Source organism: Calidris pugnax, unplaced genomic scaffold, assembly GCF_001431845.1.
Source record: "Calidris pugnax isolate Ruff unplaced genomic scaffold, ASM143184v1 scaffold459, whole genome shotgun sequence".
Lineage (NCBI taxonomy): Eukaryota > Metazoa > Chordata > Aves > Charadriiformes > Scolopacidae > Calidris > Calidris pugnax.
In genome coordinates this window covers 573,515-592,133 of record NW_015091670.1, presented here as the reverse complement: position 1 = coordinate 592,133, position 18,619 = coordinate 573,515, and the positions used below count along the sequence as shown (strand labels likewise).

Here is an 18,619-nt window from a genome sequence, read left to right as displayed (position 1 = left end):
TACAAATGAACCATCTCTGTGACATCAACTCTTACCAACTTAAATTTCATCCTTTTCCTGCTGAGTAATATTATCCCACCAAACACTGGGGAATTCTGAGTTATTACTTCAAGAGACTGATCTCTGTACAGAAGAGAGCTCTCAAGCACGACCCTGGAGGGAAGTTCTCCCTGGTAGACTGGGTTCACAACACAAAATTCCAAACAGCGTAAATAATGCATCTCTTTTGTCTTGTAACACTCTCACTTACAGTTCTTGTCCTGACTCTGCTTCGTGTTTCCACCCGAGTCGTTGCTTTCTGTGTCGACGGGAGAGCTGCACCGGGGGCCTGATTCTGAGCTAAAGTGGGGGGAGAAACAGCCTTGAGAACAAAGTACAGATATCTCGGTTCTGCTTCCAAATATCCCCAACAGAAGAAATCATTAGGGCTTTTATCTTCTAAAAAATTCATTGACTTAGGTCATGCTCCTGGCCTAGTGGCAGCGATCATACAGGAAGTATAAAAAGGTGATAAAACACCAGCCTGCACCAGTCGGAAGCACTGGAAGGCAAAGGGGCGCGTGAATCCCCCAGAATATTCAGATAACATTAAAAACTAAAAGGAGTAGCAAGGGGAAGGGAAAGGGAAGAAGATCAGGGTTAATGTAGACCAGAAAATCGTATTTCAAATACTGTTTCATTCAGAAGTTAGTAAGAAATGGCAAGAACGGGTGCCTCTTACCAGCAGAAAGGCTGGAAGTCTGTGAACTTGGCCCACCCCTTCTCCTCCGGCGCGGCGTTCTCCGGAGCCGCCGCGTCCCACACGCTGGAGCCGACGTCCATGGCCACACAGGGTGTGGGGGGCTTGGAGCTCACGGGCTCGAACACCGCCGTCCACCCCGCGCCTGGGGACACCACAGACGGGGAGTCCGTCAGTTCGCATCCCAAAAACATCCCAAAGTGACCCCAGAGCCAGAAAACAGAAAGACCATCCAGGAGGCGGTCTCCAGGAAGCCACCGGTCTCCCAGGTTACAGACCATCAGCTTGAAAATCCCCCTTCTGACAAATATTCACATCATCCGCCAGAGAAACGCAGCCATTAAGAAGAATGACATTAGGAACGTCCTCCTTCTTTGAGCCAGTGATTTTCAGCTGCCCCGTACCTACCTTAGCTCCCCCTCAGAAGCCAAGCGGCATGGCTTTCACCCACTTCAACCATTAGCTGTTTAATTTTGGCAATTATAGGTAAGGAACTGATACATGGATTAAAATGTTTAAGATCACCGAAGTGATCTTGAGCAAAAATAAGAATATAATTTGTTTTTCACAGTCCCTGTCTGCTCCTTACTCATTAGAACGTACCTCTGTTCCTACAAATCCCAATTCTTTAAAAAGCCACTTTCATGCCCTTTTCTCAAGGAAGAGAAGGGATCGCTGCGACATGTCCCGGAGCAGCAGAGATCCACCAAGTCTGCGCTCGCTCAGGAACTGCAGCCAAGTGTGAAGCAAAGTCTCTAGAAGGGAAACTGAGCTGAGCCCCACTACCCCAGGCTGCCACGGCCACTGCGTGTCCTGCTTCTTCCCAACCAGAACTGAACCCCGGGGACCCCACCAGGGAGCTGAGATGGCAATAAACACGCGCTGCGCTCAGGGTCACCAGACAAAGGCACGACCTAGAAAAATAAACCTTTTAAAACTGAAAACGCTCGTGCCAAAGGAGAAATGAGCGTTTGGGAGACCATTTCTGCCCCTTTATTTCAGCTGACTGAGTCTGTTCTGCTGCCAGCGCCGCGTCTCAGGAACTCACACAGCTCTGTTCGCACCCTCATCTGGGAAAACCTCCTCCCTCCGTGCTCTGCCTCAGGCGCTGCAGGAACCGCTTCACAACGCACACACTAAACCCAGAAAGGCAATGAGGCAGAAAAGGCAGATACAGGCAGCGTGGAGATACTTGGCAAGGGTCTGCCTAAATAATACAAGGAGTTAAGATGTCATAATCCTCCACTAATGTTCTGCTCGATGGGAGCCAGTATTGTCACCGCACTTGGCTGTCCCAGCGCAGCCGAAGCATCTCACTGCTGTCTGGGAGACACTGGGCATTTAATTCCCTCAATCTCACCGATATTTCAGAGGCAATACCAAAGGCTCACACTTCTCATCTGACCACGGGGAGTCAGGGAACAGTCAGGGAAACCTGGCAGCATGCACACCGCTGCCCTGCAGAGACCTTGCAGCTCTCATTTCCACAGGGACAGTGCTGCTCTAAACCCTTTACCTTCAGAGGAGTCCGAGTCCTTCTGCTCAGGAACATTATTCTGGTTGTTGTTCGCTGGGGAAGGCGGCGGCTGCTGCTGTTCCGTTTCCTCCTCTTCCTCGGAGTCCACGCTGCCGTCGTGATCTCCGTTCTCAAGATCACTTTTGGACGAACTCTCCGAGGTCTGAGACGCTCCAAATCTGAATTGCAGAACTCAAGAGTCAGAGAAAACCCCCCAGAGCAAGGGTTCAGACCCCACCCGCTGCCTCCCTGCCCCTGGGAGGAAGCACAAACTGCGACGCTGAACGCCTTTTCCTGGGCTCATTTCCCCCAGACGGAACCAGCGCAGACGGGCGACGGCAGAGGCTCCTGGAGGTGCTGCCACCCAAGCCCCCGAGCGCTGCGCTTGTCAAAAGGCATCTGCAGAGCTGGGGTGGGGAAGCTGCTGCAGTGACATATTCGGGGCTGGAGACCTGATGAGAGCAGACAGAGCAGCAGCAAACACGGGCACCGCTGGCCCGGTCCCCATCCCGCGCGGGGCAGACAGCGGGCTCAGCCAGGAGAGGGAAATTAGTGCTGCGGCCTCAGCCGTTTTTCCTGTCTCATCTGATTGTCCTTTCAAGACTGAGAATCACAGAAGTAGCTTTATTTAATAACTGACCACGTCGAAGGGGTGACAAGCTGTGATTTGCAGTGCCAGGGACACACCACGGGGGGTCACTCGTTCCCGTGCAAAAACAGAATCACAGAATCACAGAATCACAGAATTATCCAGGCTGGAAGAGACCCTCGGGATCATCGAGTCCAGCCATCCACCCTACTCTAAAGTTCTCCCCTACACCATATCCCCCAACCCCACATCTAAACAGTTCTTAAACACAGCCAGGGATGGTGACTCAACCACCTCCCTGGGCAGCCTGTTCCAATGCCCCACCACTCTCTCTGCGAAGAAATGTTTCCTAATGTCCAGAACATTGCTTTTCTTAACATTTTGGAAAAGAATATTGTCTACTGCCCTCAGCCTTGCAATTCTATCGACCTCCTCATCTCCAAATGTGAGGAAAAGGAGTAACTTCTAAGTATTTCAAACTAAGAGTGGGGTTTTTAAATATCTTTGATAACGGAGTCAGTAATTAGGCGTTTCCATCACCTTTGCATTCCCTCAAATCGGATCTTTGTTTCACACTCCAGATAAACCCTTGTCTCTTTTTCACTGAATTTCACTGAATTTTTAGAGTTGGAAGGGACCATAGAGATCATCTAGTCCAACTCCCCTGCTAAAGCAGGACCACCCAGAGCTTGTCAGAGCATGTTACTCAGGAGCATCCAGGCGGGGCTTGAAAATCTCCAAATTTTGCAGAAGCAGGACATGTAAAGCACTCTGGTTTATGCCAGCAAGAAGCCTCACAGCACATAAATAGCATTTAACTAAAATGTAAAGTGTTCACAGAATCATAGAATAGTTAAGAGTTGGAAGGGACCTTAAAGATCATCGAGTTCCAACCCCCTGCCCTGGGCAGTGACACCTCCCACCAGCCCAGGTTGCTCCAAGCCCCCTCCAACCTGCCCTTGAACCCCTCCAGGGATGGGGCAGCCACAGCTTCTCTGGCCAACCTGGGCCAGGCTCTCACCACCCTCCCACCAAACAAGTTCTTCCCCACAGCTCAGCTCCATCTCCCCTCTTGCAGGGTCCAACCCTTCCCCCTCCTCCTAGGGCTCCCCCCCTCATCAAAAGTCCCTCCTCAGCTCTCCTAAGGGCTCCCTGCAGATCCTGGAAGGCTGCTATAAGGTCTCCGTGGAGCATTTGCAGCATTTAGGAAAATGAAATTAAAAATTGATCTGTTGTTTTCACCTTACCGTGTTCTTGATTTAACTTGGGTTGCATAGGTAATCTCCTTCTCTTCCCAGATATCTTCCTCCTCCTCGTTGTCATCGAACTGTTGGATGCGTTCGTTGCAGCAGGCTTCGAAGAGGGAAGCGTTGGGCTGAAATGATGACGACAGCTTTGAGACAGCTTTAAAGTGAGGGATCCCCCTAAAAACACCAACCACCTGCCCACGTCAGCGTTCTGGGATCGCTTCATTAAAAGGCTGAGGAAGGGGTGACTTCCAGGTGGTGCACTGGAATCCCATCACACACAAAAACCGTCTAACTCAGGGAAAAACCAAGCTGAGAGAAGCAGAGAAACAGCTCTCGGAGCCGCAGACTGTGCTGGCAGGTTCAAAAAGAAAACCAATTTTCTACATCTACAGAGCACTGCCCAGAGCAGCCAGAAGAGAGAAAAAACCACTCTTTATAGTAATGTTTAAGCGGAAAAGGGAGTATTTTAAGACTAAGGAAACCTACATATCAGTATTGACTAAAATAAGCTTTGGTCAGGAGATGAGCTTGGAATCCCCTCTCGAGCCACTGCCCGGCTTCCTCAGTGAGTGCTGGTTTAGGGCAATAAAACAGAAAAAGCAGACACGGCACAGCACCACTTACACCCATAAGAAACCCAACCCTCTCTATTTGCATCTTCTCCTTGCCTGTGTATGGGAATATTATCAGAGCGAAAATAAGGGCAAGAGATTCACACTGCAGAGAAGAACAGAGAGAGACCCCCCCGTGCCAAGAGTACAACTTCTGAAGAGCCTCAACACTGCATTTATTGCATCCTAAATGCAATGAAAGGAGAGGGGTTCTCTGAGGGTCCACGTAATGTCCCCGTGTTCCTTCACTCAACTCAGCCACGAGTCCAGTTACCAGGTTTTATTTACCCAAACAACATATCAAATCTTTTTGTCTTTCAGCACGACATCAGCCCATTCAAGCATGAACTAACTTGCCAGAACCTGTCGTATTAAATAAATATCCAGAACCAGCCACTTACACTGTCGTCATCCGCGTCTATGTTGAAGTTTATCTCTGCGATCCTGTCGAAGGGAGCACTGCAAGAAGAAGGAGAAGCTTCAGTGATTAATTAAGTAATTAAGCACTTTTGCAGCACAAGACCAGGGGATAAGGAACCACAGAGACACTTTATTGACCACCCAATGCCGCCTGCATTTGTTCCCTCAATATTCAGTTTTGTATGGAGTGCAACCATCTCCTCTCTTTGAGATGAAAGGTTATTTGAGATTTTCATTCTCAGGCCTGATCCAATCCCTGAATGAGCAACGTGTGCTATTATGGTGTCGACGTGGTGCTTTGAGGCCCCATGGCAGCCTGGGCTGTTATTCTGCAACCCTCACGGTTGCACCCATGGAGCATAAAGGCTATCTTCATTTTTTTTCACTGGTCTCTCAGCTGAGCCAAATCTTGTTGAAAAACATCAAATTCATAATTAATTAGGAAGAGAAGGAGCTGCACCTTCTTGGCGGTCTCCCAAAAACTCCACTGGGCTCCTCAGCCCCGAGGAGACAGGACCCAGGGAGGGGAGCGAGTCCCACACGGTGGGGACACATCCAGGGACACCCAGGAGGGGCTGAGCCCTCCTGCGTCAGCATCATCTCAGTAGCTCCGGGGAACCTCTGTGTACTCGCTGCTCAACAGCCCCGATGTGTTGCTAAGACACGTTTGCTGCAAAAATCACAAAATAACCCAATTTCTGCTTTAGGCCCAGGAGTGTCTCTCGTACCAACAGCAGAGGGTGCTACAGGTCAAGAAATGCCAACCTGCTCCAAACTCCAACCTGCTCCAAACTCCAACCTGCTCCAAACGCCAACCTGCTCCAAAAACTCCAACCTGCTCCAAACTCCAACCTGCTCCAAACTCCAACCTGCTCCAAACTCCAACCTGCTCAAAAAACTCCAACCTGCTCCAAACTCCAACCTGCTCCAAACTCCAACCTCCTCCAAACTCCAACCTCCTCCAAACTCCAACCTGCTCCAAACGCCAACCTGCTCCAAACTCCAACCTCCTCAAAACTCCAACCTCCTCAAAACTCCAACCTCCTCAAAACTCCAACCTGCTCCAAACTCCAACCTGCTCAAAAAACTCCAACCTGCTCCAAACTCCAACCTGCTCCAAACTCCAACCTGCTCCAAACTCCAACCTGCTCCAAACTCCAACCTGCTCCAAACTCCAACCTGCTCCAAACTCCAACCTGCTCCAAACTCCAACCTGCTCCAAACTCCAACCTGCTCCAAACTCCAACCTGCTCCAAACTCCAACCTGCTCCAAACTCCAACCTGCTCCAAACTCCAACCTGCTCCAAACTCCAACCTGCTCCAAACTCCAACCTGCTCCAAACTCCAACCTGCTCCAAACTCCAACCTGCTCCAAACTCCAACCTGCTCCAAACTCCAACCTGCTCCAAACTCCAACCTGCTCCAAACTCCAACCTGCTCCAAACTCCAACCTGCTCCTAACTCCAACCTGCTCCTAACTCCAACCTGCTCCAAACTCCAACCTGCTCCTAACTCCAACCTGCTCCAAACTCCAACCTGCTCCAGACTCCAACCTGCTCCAGACTCCAACCTGCTCCTAACTCCAACCTGCTCCTAACTCCAACCTGCTCGCACTGTTTGGGGCCAGGCAGCATTCTGTCACAGTATCTACGCATCTCTGCGTTTCAATAATGTTATTTTCTTGTACAGACAACTGCTCAGTTACTAAAAAACACCGTCACACGCATCACCAGGACGTTCAAACATGATTAATACTTCTTAAAATATTCCAATTCCCATCTGCAACCGTTCACAACTGCTGGAAACCAGTCGACAGGGAGCAGTGTTCCCAGCATATTCAAGACCAGAACAGTTTTATCGCATATTCTTCTTTTCTAATGACAAATACAGAGAAGCCCAGCACGTCTCAGTTGCAGAGTTTGTTCAGTTTCATGTTCCTTTTCAAAACCACCATGAGGTGCCTCCAGCAGCTCCTCACAGGAATTACCTCCTCCCCTCACCAACACACTCACAAATTCGATGTTTGCTGTTAAAAGCGTATTTTACTTTTAAAAAATGTGTAGAACTAAGTAAACCGCATTCTGTTAAACACTCCTTCTAGTCTGGAATTTTTGGGCCTTATTAAAGTTCTGGACATTTACACTCAGAAAAAAAAAAAAAAAGAGGAAAAAGCTGGACTCCAAACTCCTTCTCCATGTCAGAAGAGGGTTCCCAACTCTTTGGCAAACACCTTAATGGAGCTCCTCAGACCCCAGGGACTTCATGACTCTACTTTGGTTCATGCTGCCCAGGGAAGGGGTTGAGGCACCATCCCTGCAAGGATTTAAAAGACGGATTGACATAGTGACATGTTTCTAAAGACATGGGTTAGTGATGGATTTTATGAGGGTTAGGTTGATGGTTGGACTCGATGACCTTAAAGGTCCCTTCCAACCCAGACAATTCTATGGTTCTATGCTTGAAAGCCACTCTGAAGCAACCGAACTGTCTCCACTTTGTCATTTCATTTAAGTTACTTCATGGAGCCCAGCAGTTGCTAAAAATACAGTCTGAGCAGAACCGGCCAAAGACTCCTCATAAATCCGAGGTGGAGCAGGTGGAGTGATGTGGTGTGTCCAGCACTTTGGGGGCTAAATGCTCTCTGTTTCCACCAGGATTCCGGGATTCCAGGATGCTGGAGCTCCCTGCAGAGCAGACCCAGTGCCTGTTGGCCTGTACCAGCCCCAGGATGGCACGTACAGCGGGTACCGCCACACACTCTCCCCCTCACCTTGGCTGACTAACAATTCTTCTGATGGAGACAAAGGCTGCCACGAGACAGAAGTGAATGGGGAAAACCCCAGGAGGAGCAGGAAACACGCTGGGTATCCTCTCTGCCAGTACCTGTACACTAAATGGTTACCATTTCTCAACCATTAGGGACAAGTGGGCTAATTACAGTCCCAGTCATCTCCTGTGCTACAGTTTTTAAGGCGAGAAGATGAGCTGCAGTCCGAAGGAGATTACAGGAGCTCTAGGAAAGCACCACCACTTCTGAAGACTGAATTCAGCAAATTGCATAACATTAAATCCACCTATATCTGCCGCCTTTGAGCTGTCATTTGCTCCTGCCTTATCTACGTTTCCTTATTCCTATGAGAGAAAATGGCTAAATTTTTCCACGGACTTCATCAGAAGACTATTCTTTCTACTCTAATTTCAGTAAGGACTTACTGCCACCAGAGGATATCTGTATAATTGCCTGGAGTTAGCTCTAATGCTTTGCTTTCCGCGCAATTAAATTCATTCTAGAATATGGCTGGATAATAATTGTGTGTTTTATTAAAAATGTCTCTCTCTGAAATGAAGAAGGACTTTTCCTTGGTTCTACAACTGTCTTTGGAGAGCAGAGCTGTACTCCTCTAAAAAGAAAAATCTGTTTTCTCCAAGCCATCTATCGCTCTTCTGTTTGTCCTGAACCGAAGGAGGCACCCAGCGAGGCTCACTTTAAAACCTGAACTAGAAGAAGAAAGATTAGATGCAAAAAAGTATAAACGCTGAAGTTTTATCAACTTACTTGATATTATCATCCTGGTCTGCAAACTCCTCATCGTTAAAGCCAAACTGATCCACGAAGTTGGCTGTCATCTGCTGGATCTGGTACTCAGAGAAGGCCTGAGCAACGGAACCCACATCATTAAGGTGTCCAAAGACATTCAATTAAGATGGCTGAAAAAATGTACTCTAAAAAGCACTAAAATCACAGAAAACTGACAAACTTTGAGAAATCACCTGCTCCAACCCCCTTTCTCAAAGCAGGATCTCAGATTGTTCTCAAACAGGTTTCTGCAAGTCCTAGACAGATGCTTCTCTGATCTGCTCCTCACTTCTTCCACAGAGAGTGAGGAGACTTTCCTGGGAAACCATCTGTTGGCTTCATTATTCCATTAGAACCTTCTATGGGGGCATTTTTCATGTTTGTTTTCCCCTGATGCAAGATGAAATTTACTCTGCTGCAGCTTAAACCCTCCAGGGATGTAAAGAAGGCACCTTTCCCTTCCTCTCAGTGCCTCTTCCTTGTAGGAGGCACATCCTTCCATGTGTGTCCCCACATCATCCTGCCTTCTCTTGACTGAGTGGACCAAATTCTTCCTGCTCTTCTTCCCCATGTCACATTCTGCACCTCTGACCGTTCTCATGACCATCCTCCAGCTCACCTTTTGCTAACACAAACCCCTTTTGAAGTTCACTGCCCCCAGCGGGACACTCACCAGGGAGAATGGGAAAATTCCTCCTCCTCCTGGTCTTTGAGACCATGGCTCCCACCCCTCTGGATCCCACCACGGCGGGGGCTCTCCTCTTTGCCAGCTTGTGCCTTTGGATAACTGCCCAGATCTGCTTCTGGTCACACTCCTGCCCAGTCATCCATGCCTCATTCTCTAGTTATGAAAAGAATCGCTGCTGCCTCCAAACAGCATCTCACACTTGTTCTTAAGCATTGCGGGGTTTGGGGGTTTTTTTTCAGACAATTTCTCCTGTTGGAGGCTAATCCTGATTACGGGCAGGCAGCCAGCTCCAGCTCCAGCTCAATAATTCTAAGAGAAATCTCTGCCATGACTCCCTGCAGGTGACACCAAGTGCCCGTGTTGGGGCTGAGGAGTTCTGCCAGCTCCTGTCAATATTTCTATTCATACTTGCCACAATACACAATAAAAAACAATTATTTTTTTTACAAAGACAACGCATTTCTGCTTTTTTTAATGCACTTTCTAAGTATCAGCTGAGCAAACAAGAGGTAAATATAATGTCAGAGTAGCCTGTTATTTAGACAAAAGAGTAACTTTAAACAATTTCCAGCTCATTTTTACCCTTGACTTGAAGATTTCAGATTAATCCTGTCTTTTTGCTCCCCACAGGTACCTTCCTGCCAAATAGGCAGAAACTTGCATGTTCTGCTAATGCTCTTTATATTCTTAGCAGCAAATAAGGCTGGAAGAACTTGTCTAAATATTTCACCCTGAAAAGCAGCTTCCATATATATGATGGAGCTTTAGCCGAGCACCTCAGATGTTGATGATCCTGAGATATTTGCTAAATGCAAGTGAACCTTTAATTACCTCAATTTCTCCCTAAGGCAGGGCTTTTTGCTGCTCTCGCTGCTACTGTCCACTGCTCTTGCTGCTAACGTAGCGCGGGGAGAACAGGAATCCCAGAGTGATGTGGGGTTGGCAGGGACCTCTGGAGAGCACCCAGGCCAACCCCCTGCCAGAAATATGCAGTGTCTCACAGAAATGTCAGACCATCACGTATCTGGGATGTGCACACAGTCTGAGCCAAATTTATTCCCAATCAGGGTCCAGACTACCTAAGAAAAGATACTGGAAGAGCACAAAAGAGCTGAAGGCTCTGGCTAAGAGGAACATTTCAGAAGCTGGTCTATACTAGGATGGATTGAGGGAGAATCCAAGGAAGAAGCTTCCCAGGAAGAGTGAAGAGCACATTGTCAACTCACCTGTTGGAGAGAAAGTTCATTGGGAAAAGTACTCTCAATGTCTTCGTCCTCACTGGAGGAGTGCAGGTGGTGAGTGCTCACCTGAAAAAAGTACCAAAATAATAAGCCCAAATGAAAGCTAAGAAAGTACAAATACTTTGGTTCCACACATAGAATCAAAGACCCAACTCCTCAGAAGGCACACCTGTCCCAAGGAATACCAGGAACATGGACAGAGTTTCCCAATGCCTATCAGATCTGCTGCAGCTTGAAGAACTATTATGGAGCATGTTTTCTACAAACACTCTGTCCCTGTAAGGCTACTTCATAAAAACAAGCAAAAGAAGGAAAAAACCCAGCAGTATTTATTTATTAATTTTTTTTTAAGTTAAAGAAAGCCCAGCAGATAGCAGGACTTTCCAAAATATGCACAATATCACTGTTCTCACCAAATCCACCGTATTCCTCCTGTTTGTTTCTGTCAGCGTCTCTTCAACAAAGCTCTCCCACCTCCCTCTGCAGTCCTCGGGCAGCTCTGAAACAAGAAGGGCACCACAAAGGTTACCACAGCCCAGGAGAAGGACCAACGCAGGTCCCTCAGCCCCACAGGTCACCTGGAAGTTTCTGGGGAGCCACAAATGAGCTAATTAATGCAAGTGTGCAGTAAGTGCTCTCAAAGTGAATTACACTGTACTCCAGATTTTCTAAAAATGGTAAACTTTGCAGAGAAAAGAAGATTTTTTGTTAGGCCAACCACTGAGGTATACTAGTCTTCACAGAATCACAGAAACTGCTGGGAGTCCAACCCCCAGTCCAACCCCCTGCCAGAGCAGGGGCACCCACAGCAGCTCCCACAGCAACGTCTCCAGGGGGGTTGCAATGTCTCCAGAGAAGGAGACTCCACCACCTCTCTGGGCAGCCTCTGCCAGGCCTCTGCCACCCTCACACCAAACAACGGCCTCCTCATGGTGTTCCCATGGAGCTTCCCCTGCTCCAGTTGGTGCCCGTTCCCTCTTGGCCTGGCCCTGGGCACCACTGGGAAAAGCCTGGCCCCATCCTCCTGACACCCACCCTGGAAGGATTGCCAGGCCTTGAGCACATCCCCCCTCCCTCTGCTCTTCTCCACACTAAACACACCCAAGGCCCTCAGCCTTTCCTCAGCACAGAGATGCTCTAGGCCCCTCACCATCTTGGCAGCCCTTTGCTCTGCCCTCTCCACCACTTCCCTGGCCTTCTGGAACTGGGGAGCCCAGCACTGGTCCCAGTGCTGCAGCTGGGGCCTCCCTAGGGCAGAGCAGAGGGGCAGGATGACCTCCCTCCACCTGCTGGCCACGCTCTTCTTGATGCCCCCCAGGATGCCCTTGGCCTTCTTGGCCACCAGGGCCCATTGCTGGCTCCTGGGCATCCTGGTGTCCCCCAGGACTCCCAGGTCTTTCTCCCCAGAGCTGCTCTCCAGCAGGTCCCCCTCAACCTGTCCTGGTGCAGGGGGTGATTCCTCCCCAGGAATAAGACCTCCCCTGGTCTTAACAACTGTACTTCCCTTGTGGGCTAATGGCACAAAACTTTCTGAAAACCAACATTCACATGACTTAAGGTCTACTTTTTTCTTGCTTTGCATTGATGGTGACTGTGGTGGGCTCACCCCCACCCACCCAGCTGCTCGCTCACTCCACCCCACAGCACGATGGGGAGGGAACTCAAAGCGAGAAAAACTCACGGGTTGAGGTAAAGAAGGTTTAATAACTGGAGAAAAGAGGGGGAAAACCCCAAAGTGAGTGACACAGAGGCACCGCCTCAACACCCCCATCAGCAGACAGATGCTCAGCCACTCTCTGAGTGGGAGCAACTTCGGAAAGATGGTCCCCCCAGTTCCTGCTGTTGAGGACACGACATGGACCAGCCCTTCAGGCAGCCCTGTGTCCCCTCCCAGCCCCTCATCCAGCCCCGTCTGCCCCCCGGGCTGGGGACGGAGTGGGTCCAAGCCTTGGGGCTGGGCAAGAGCTGAGACACCGGTGAGCTGTTTAGTCTCCAAGCCAAAGGACAGCATTGCTCAGCTGCTGGGGGCACATCATGGGCATCCCAGCCAGAGCCAGCGGGGGAAACCAGCAGAGAGACAACTGGGACCTGTGAAACTTTCAGTCTTTACTAAAATACTGATGACTTCTCACTTTTCATGTAGATACGCCGACACACCAGGTGGCTCTATCACCATTTGAGACGTTCGTTAGATGCCAAAAATGGAAACTCAGGCCATAGTTGTGCTCGTTGTTTCCCTTAATAGATGCAGACAGAAAATCTTATATCCTCTCACACAAAAATCTCAGACAGAACCAGTTCTCTAAAAAATAAAGTGCCATGAAGACGTGATGGACAAAGCCTGGCAACATGAGTATCTCCAACAAGCAGAGAGGCAGGGCCTCTGGGATCTCTTACTCTGGTGTCTCCCTTCCTCTCAGATGGGTGTAAGAATAAGGAAGTACAGAGTCACAGAATCACAGAATCTTCATGGTTGGAAAGGACCTCTGAGGTCACCCAGTCCAACCACACACACAAAAGACCCCCACAGTCTCAGGCACTAGAGCATGCCCTGAAGAGCCACGTCTACACGTTTCTTAAACACCTCCAGGGATGGTGACTCCACCACCTCCCTGGGCAGGCTGTTCCAGGGCCTGACCACCCTCTCAGGAAAGTTCATTCTTCCTAAGATCTAATCTAAACCTCCCCTGCCCCAACTTCAGACCATTTCCTCTGGTCCTGTCATTATTCCCTTGGGAGAAGAGGCCAACCCCCACCTCTCTCCACCCTCCTGTCAGGGAGCTGTAGAGGGCAACGAGGTCTCCCCTCAGCCTCCTCTTCTCCAAACTAAACATGCCCAGTTCCCTCAGCCTCTCCTCGTAGGACTTGTTCTCCAGACCCCTCACCAGCTTGGTGGCTCTCCTCTGGACACCTCAATGTCCTTCCTGTAGTGTCCTTCTATGTAGAAATACCCCATATAAAGAGCACCCCAGAATGCTGTAGCTAATATAAATGCACACTTAAATCTGGAGGAAAAGGAGCATTCTTTAGCAGAAAAAGGACACCTTCAGCCTCCGGCTGCAAAAACAAAGTTCCAACAATTTCAATGTAATTGTTTGAAAACAAAGAGCACCCAAATTTGGTCTGGACCTTTTTTTAAGTTATGGGAAATATTTAACTAAGAATGCTTTTCATTATAAAAGGGACTTGCACGAAAAACATGCAATAAAAGTCTTCCCAAAATGTCTGCAAGGATTATTTAATCAAGGAAAACAGTGAAAGGAGCACATACCTTTAATGAACTCACTAATTTGGGTCTGCATGGGGCCCTTCTCCATGTTCTGCACCACGGCGTTGGCTATCCGGGTGAGGTGGCCCATGTTGCCTCGCCTCATTCCACCTTCTGCCCTGAAAAGAGGAAAGGGCCAGTAGCCACACAGCCAGGCAGCACGAACCCCCGGGTCATGACATACCACGACATGGCAAGGGGGTCCCACTGCTGCAACATGGGAGGGCTAGGAGAGAAGACACAGCAAGGATGGGCCCTGCTCCCATGGGCAGGGCACGGGAGGAGATCACCCCCAACAAATGAACCCAGCTTCAGTTCTTCATGTTTTCAGAGAGATCATAGAATCATAGAATGTTTTGGGTGGGAAGGGACCTTTAAAGCCCCTCCAGTGCCACCCCCTGCCCTGGGCAGGGACACCTCCCACCACACCACGTTGCTCCAAGCCCCCTCCAACCTGCCCTTGAACCCCTCCAGGGATGGGGCAGCCACAGCTTCTCTGCCCAACCTGGGCCAGGCTCTCCCCACCCTCCCACCAAACAAGTTCTTCCCCACAGCTCAGCTCCATCTCCCCTCTTGCAGGGTCCAACCCTTCCCCCTCCTCCTAGGGCTCCCCTCCCTCAGCCAGAGTCCCTCCTGGGGTGGGAGTCCCTCACCCAGTTTGAACGCATGTAATTAAATTATATTGAGGAGAATATAATGAAGCATTCAAAAATACAATAAAATAGTTAATGTTGTATGCAATTAATACGCTATGTAATTTCCTGCCAAAGCAAGAAAGAACCATATTGTGTATTTGGGTTGAGATGTTTTATGCATTTTAAAAAAATCCTGTTTTCAAATTATATGCCTATTTGGTGAACTGGCTTTCAACATGCAAATAATCCTAATTCCCAGCCACAGTCTAAATCCAAATCATTTTTAGACACTATAAAATTATGATTGAAAGACTACTTCAAAGCCATATTCTCGCTCTGCGGCCCGAGAAGAAGAAAAACCCCTTACTGGATTTTGTCGTTGGCTTCCCAGGCGTCCAGTATCCTTTGCACAAGGCAGCACTTCTGGAACAGCTGGAGGGGAAAAAAACAGAGAGAGAGAGAGAGATAAAGACCATTTCAGGAGTTTGCCAAAGTCCGACTCACGCCGTAGGAAGCCTGCCCTGAACTGGAGTTACTTCAGCTCATTCCTTCGCTCCTGCTGAACAAGAACTTAAAGTTCAGAACTCTTCTCTCCCAAGAGCTCAAGTTTCCTCTCTCTCAATTCTTTTTCTCAGAGGAGGCAGCAGGGAAAAAGCTCTTTCCCTTTTTTTTCTCAGGGAAAGCAGCGACACCTACACTGGCCTCCAGCTCCGGGGCTTCACAGCAGCAGCAAAGTCTTTTTACAAACCCCACTAAAGGTTTCTATCATGAGGGCCCCAGTGCAGAAGCTAAAATGTAGTCAGCTGGTTGTAGCCCAATTTACTAAAAAAATTAAATATGAATGAATTCACAAGCCCATTAAAGGAGGTGGGTGGTGTGTTTGTTTTGTAATTGGATGCTAAAAACAAATTGACGAAAGCAAATACTTTCATCCAGGACTGAGAGAACCAAGTTCTATCGACCCTTTTGGAATCACTGAATCACACAATCACATGGGAGGGACCTCTGGAGAGCACCCAGTCCAACCCCCTGCCAGAGCAGGGGCACCCACAGCAGCTCCCACAGCAACGTCTCCAGGGGGGTTGCAATGTCTCCAGAGAAGGAGACTCCACCACCTCTCTGGGCAGCCTCTGCCAGGCCTCTGCCACCCTCACACCAAACAACGGCCTCCTCAGGGTGTTCCCATGGAGCTTCCCCTGCTCCAGTTGGTGCCCGTTCCCTCTTGGCCTGGCCCTGGGCACCCCTGGGAAAAGCCTGGCCCCATCCTCCTGACACCCACCCTGGAAGGATTGCCAGGCCTTGAGCACATCCCCCCTCCCTCTGCTCTTCTCCACACTAAACACACCCAAGTCCCTCAGCCTTTCCTCATAAGAGAACGTGCTCCAGGCCCCTCATCACCTTGGTAGCCCTTTGCTGTGCCCTCCTCAGCAGTTCCCGGTCCTTCTTAGAATCACAGAATTGTCTGGGTTGGAAGGGACCTTTAAGATCATCGAGTCCAACCATCAACCTAACTCTGATAAAAACCATCACTAATCTACGTCTCTAAGCACTATGTCAATCCCTCTTTTAAATTCCTCCAGGGATGGTGCCTCAACCCCTTCCCTGGGCAGCCCATTAAGGGCTTAATAACCCTTTAAAATAAACTCCATGCTCCTGACCTGTTCCTCACACCATTTTCTTGTTAATGCACGTTCAGGCTGAATCACTCTGTGTAAAACTCTCTGGTGGCAGGACCAGACTTACGTGAGTGACCATGATGTTCTCCGCAGTGGTTTCTGGAGCCTCCGAGTTCTCTGTGGCCACGTTTCCGTTCAGGACCTCCTCTTTGCTCTCCAGGTCATTCGTAGTCGTTTTTCCCTCTTGCACAGAGTGGGAGAGAATAGCTGCTATGGACAACTCCACTTGGAAATGCAAAAAGTTATTCCACGTGTATTTAAAAAATAAGTCCTGGAACAAAACAAGAAACAAAAACAAATGCACTCTAGATACATCTTCCAGCTCTTAGCAACCGAATGGTGTTAGAACTCTGCCCAAGTAGGTGTTTAACCTGCAATTCCACTAAAATACATTTACTTGTGTCCCACTGTACCCACTTAGAGCTGAAGGTGCTCTCTTTGCCCTGCTGTAACCCAGACTGCCACCAAACACACCGGGAACACTCTCGGACACAGCCAGGGCTCAGAACAGACATACTGAAAAAATAGAGTGTTATCTATTCTGTGGCTGAATTAATCATGAGAAAAATATTAACTAAATAATTTGTAATAATTAGTATATCAATCGAAAAAGGAAGACTAGGGAAAATGTAGGCCCACTGATGAATGAGGTGGGCACCCTGGTGGTGCAAGACAGAGTCACACAATCACATGGGGTTGGCAGGGACCTCTGGAGATCATCCAGTCCAACCCCCTGCCAGAGCAGGTCCACCCAGAGCAGGTTGCACAGAAACTTGTCAAGGTGGGTTTTGAATGTCTCCAGAGAAGGAGACTCCACCACCTCTCTGGGCAGCCTCTGCCAGGGCTCTGCCACCCTCACACCAAACAAGTTCCCCCTCATGTTTAGGTGGAACTTCTTATATTCAAGTTTGTACCCATTTCCTCTTGTCCTGGGCAAGGACAGCGAAGGCAGAGTTACTGAGTGCCTTCTTTGCTTCGGTCTTCACTGCTAAAGCTGTCCCTCCTGAATCCCAGACCCTGGAGACAAGGGGGAGGGTCTGGAGAGAGGAAGATTTTCCCTCTGCAGAGGAGGACTGGGCTAGAGACCACTTGGCCAAACTGGACATCCATAAGTCCATGGGCCATGATGGAACGCACCCGCGAGTGCTGAGAGATCTCGCAGATGTTATTGCTGGGCCACTCTCCATCATCTTTGAAAGGTCATGGAGAACAGGAGAGGTGCCTGAGAACCGGAGGAAGGCCAGTATCACTCCAGTCTTCAACAAGGGCAAGAAGGAGGACCCAGAGAACTAAGGCTGGTTAGTCTCACCTCCGTTCCTGGGAAGGTAATGGAGAGACTTGTTCTGGATGTCATCTCCAAACACACTGAAGTTATTGGGAGTGGTCAACATGGATTTACCAAGGTAGGTCATGCTTGACCAATCTGACAGCCTTCTATGATGTTATAACTGGATGGCTGGATGGAGGGAGAGCAGCAGATGTCATCCACCTTGACTTCAGCAAGGCTTCTGACACTGTCTCCCATAACATCCTCATTGGGAAACCGAGGAAGTGTGGGCTGGATGAGGGGGCAGTGAGGTGGACTGGGAGCTGGCTGGGTGACAGAACTCAGAGGGTTGTGATTAATGGAGCAGGGTCGAGTTGGAGGCCTGTAACCAGCGGTGTCCCCCAGAGGTCAATACTCCGTCCCAGTCTTCTTCCATTTGGAAGTATAAAAATAATTTTCTGAGAGACTGACGGGTTACAGTGGAAGTTTTCAGAACAGGTCCCTGCTCACGGCCACAGGAGCAGCTCCAGAGCCACGAGGGCTGACACACACACACCCCCCAAAAGCCAAGCTCCCGGGGTACGCAGCCTCTTCTACGTACGCACCCCCAATGACTACGACAGCAAACGTGGAGCACGAGGTTCCCTTCAAAACTCTGAGCGACTGCATTTGCGTTACAAAAGCTCCTCTGGGGACGGATGTTCCCACTTTCAGCAGATTAGAAAAAATTAATTAGACCCCGGCACACGTGAGGCAAAGCACCTCGCGCTGAGGAGATGAAAGGGAAAAAGCAAAACTGGTCCCAGTTTAAAGTTATTCCCCCTCTCCCCGTTGAGGGAGTCGCGGTGCGTTACTCACAAGTAATAAATTCATGGTACTGAGTCTGCATAGTTCCTGATTAATACTGGGAGTGTTGGTGTGAAGCAGAGCAGCTATGAGACGAGATCCGTGCAGACGAGCGTTGCCCAGAGGCTCCTCCAGGACACCGATTGTAGTCAGGATCGCCGTTTTCTGTGGGGAACAGGTAACGAGCACCTCAGGGCTGAGCGCTTCCCCGGGGGCACACGCACAACGAGGTGACTAAACACAACTAGGTCACTTCACAAACACTCTGCTGGTGAACCTCAACTACCCTCCCACAC

The 18,619-nt window shown here is 49.3% G+C and overlaps 1 protein-coding gene across 2 annotated transcripts in view; it reads right to left on the bottom strand.

The window, feature by feature from the left end:
* Positions 1-18,619, bottom strand: part of PPP6R2 (protein phosphatase 6 regulatory subunit 2) — a 70,157-nt gene that overhangs the window by 13,905 nt on the left and 37,633 nt on the right. For both annotated transcript variants that reach the window (XM_014961962.1, XM_014961961.1), the window contains 12 exons: positions 18,336-18,488; positions 16,278-16,481; positions 14,902-14,966; positions 13,903-14,018; positions 11,045-11,130; positions 10,617-10,697; positions 8,682-8,779; positions 5,107-5,164; positions 4,092-4,219; positions 2,256-2,434; positions 722-884; positions 251-339 (listed from right to left, as the gene is read on the bottom strand). In XM_014961962.1, coding sequence (XP_014817448.1) covers positions 251-339; positions 722-884; positions 2,256-2,434; positions 4,092-4,219; positions 5,107-5,164; positions 8,682-8,779; positions 10,617-10,697; positions 11,045-11,130; positions 13,903-14,018; positions 14,902-14,966; positions 16,278-16,481; positions 18,336-18,488 — 1,420 coding nt within the window. The remainder of the gene's footprint in view (positions 1-250; positions 340-721; positions 885-2,255; positions 2,435-4,091; positions 4,220-5,106; positions 5,165-8,681; positions 8,780-10,616; positions 10,698-11,044; positions 11,131-13,902; positions 14,019-14,901; positions 14,967-16,277; positions 16,482-18,335; positions 18,489-18,619) is intronic.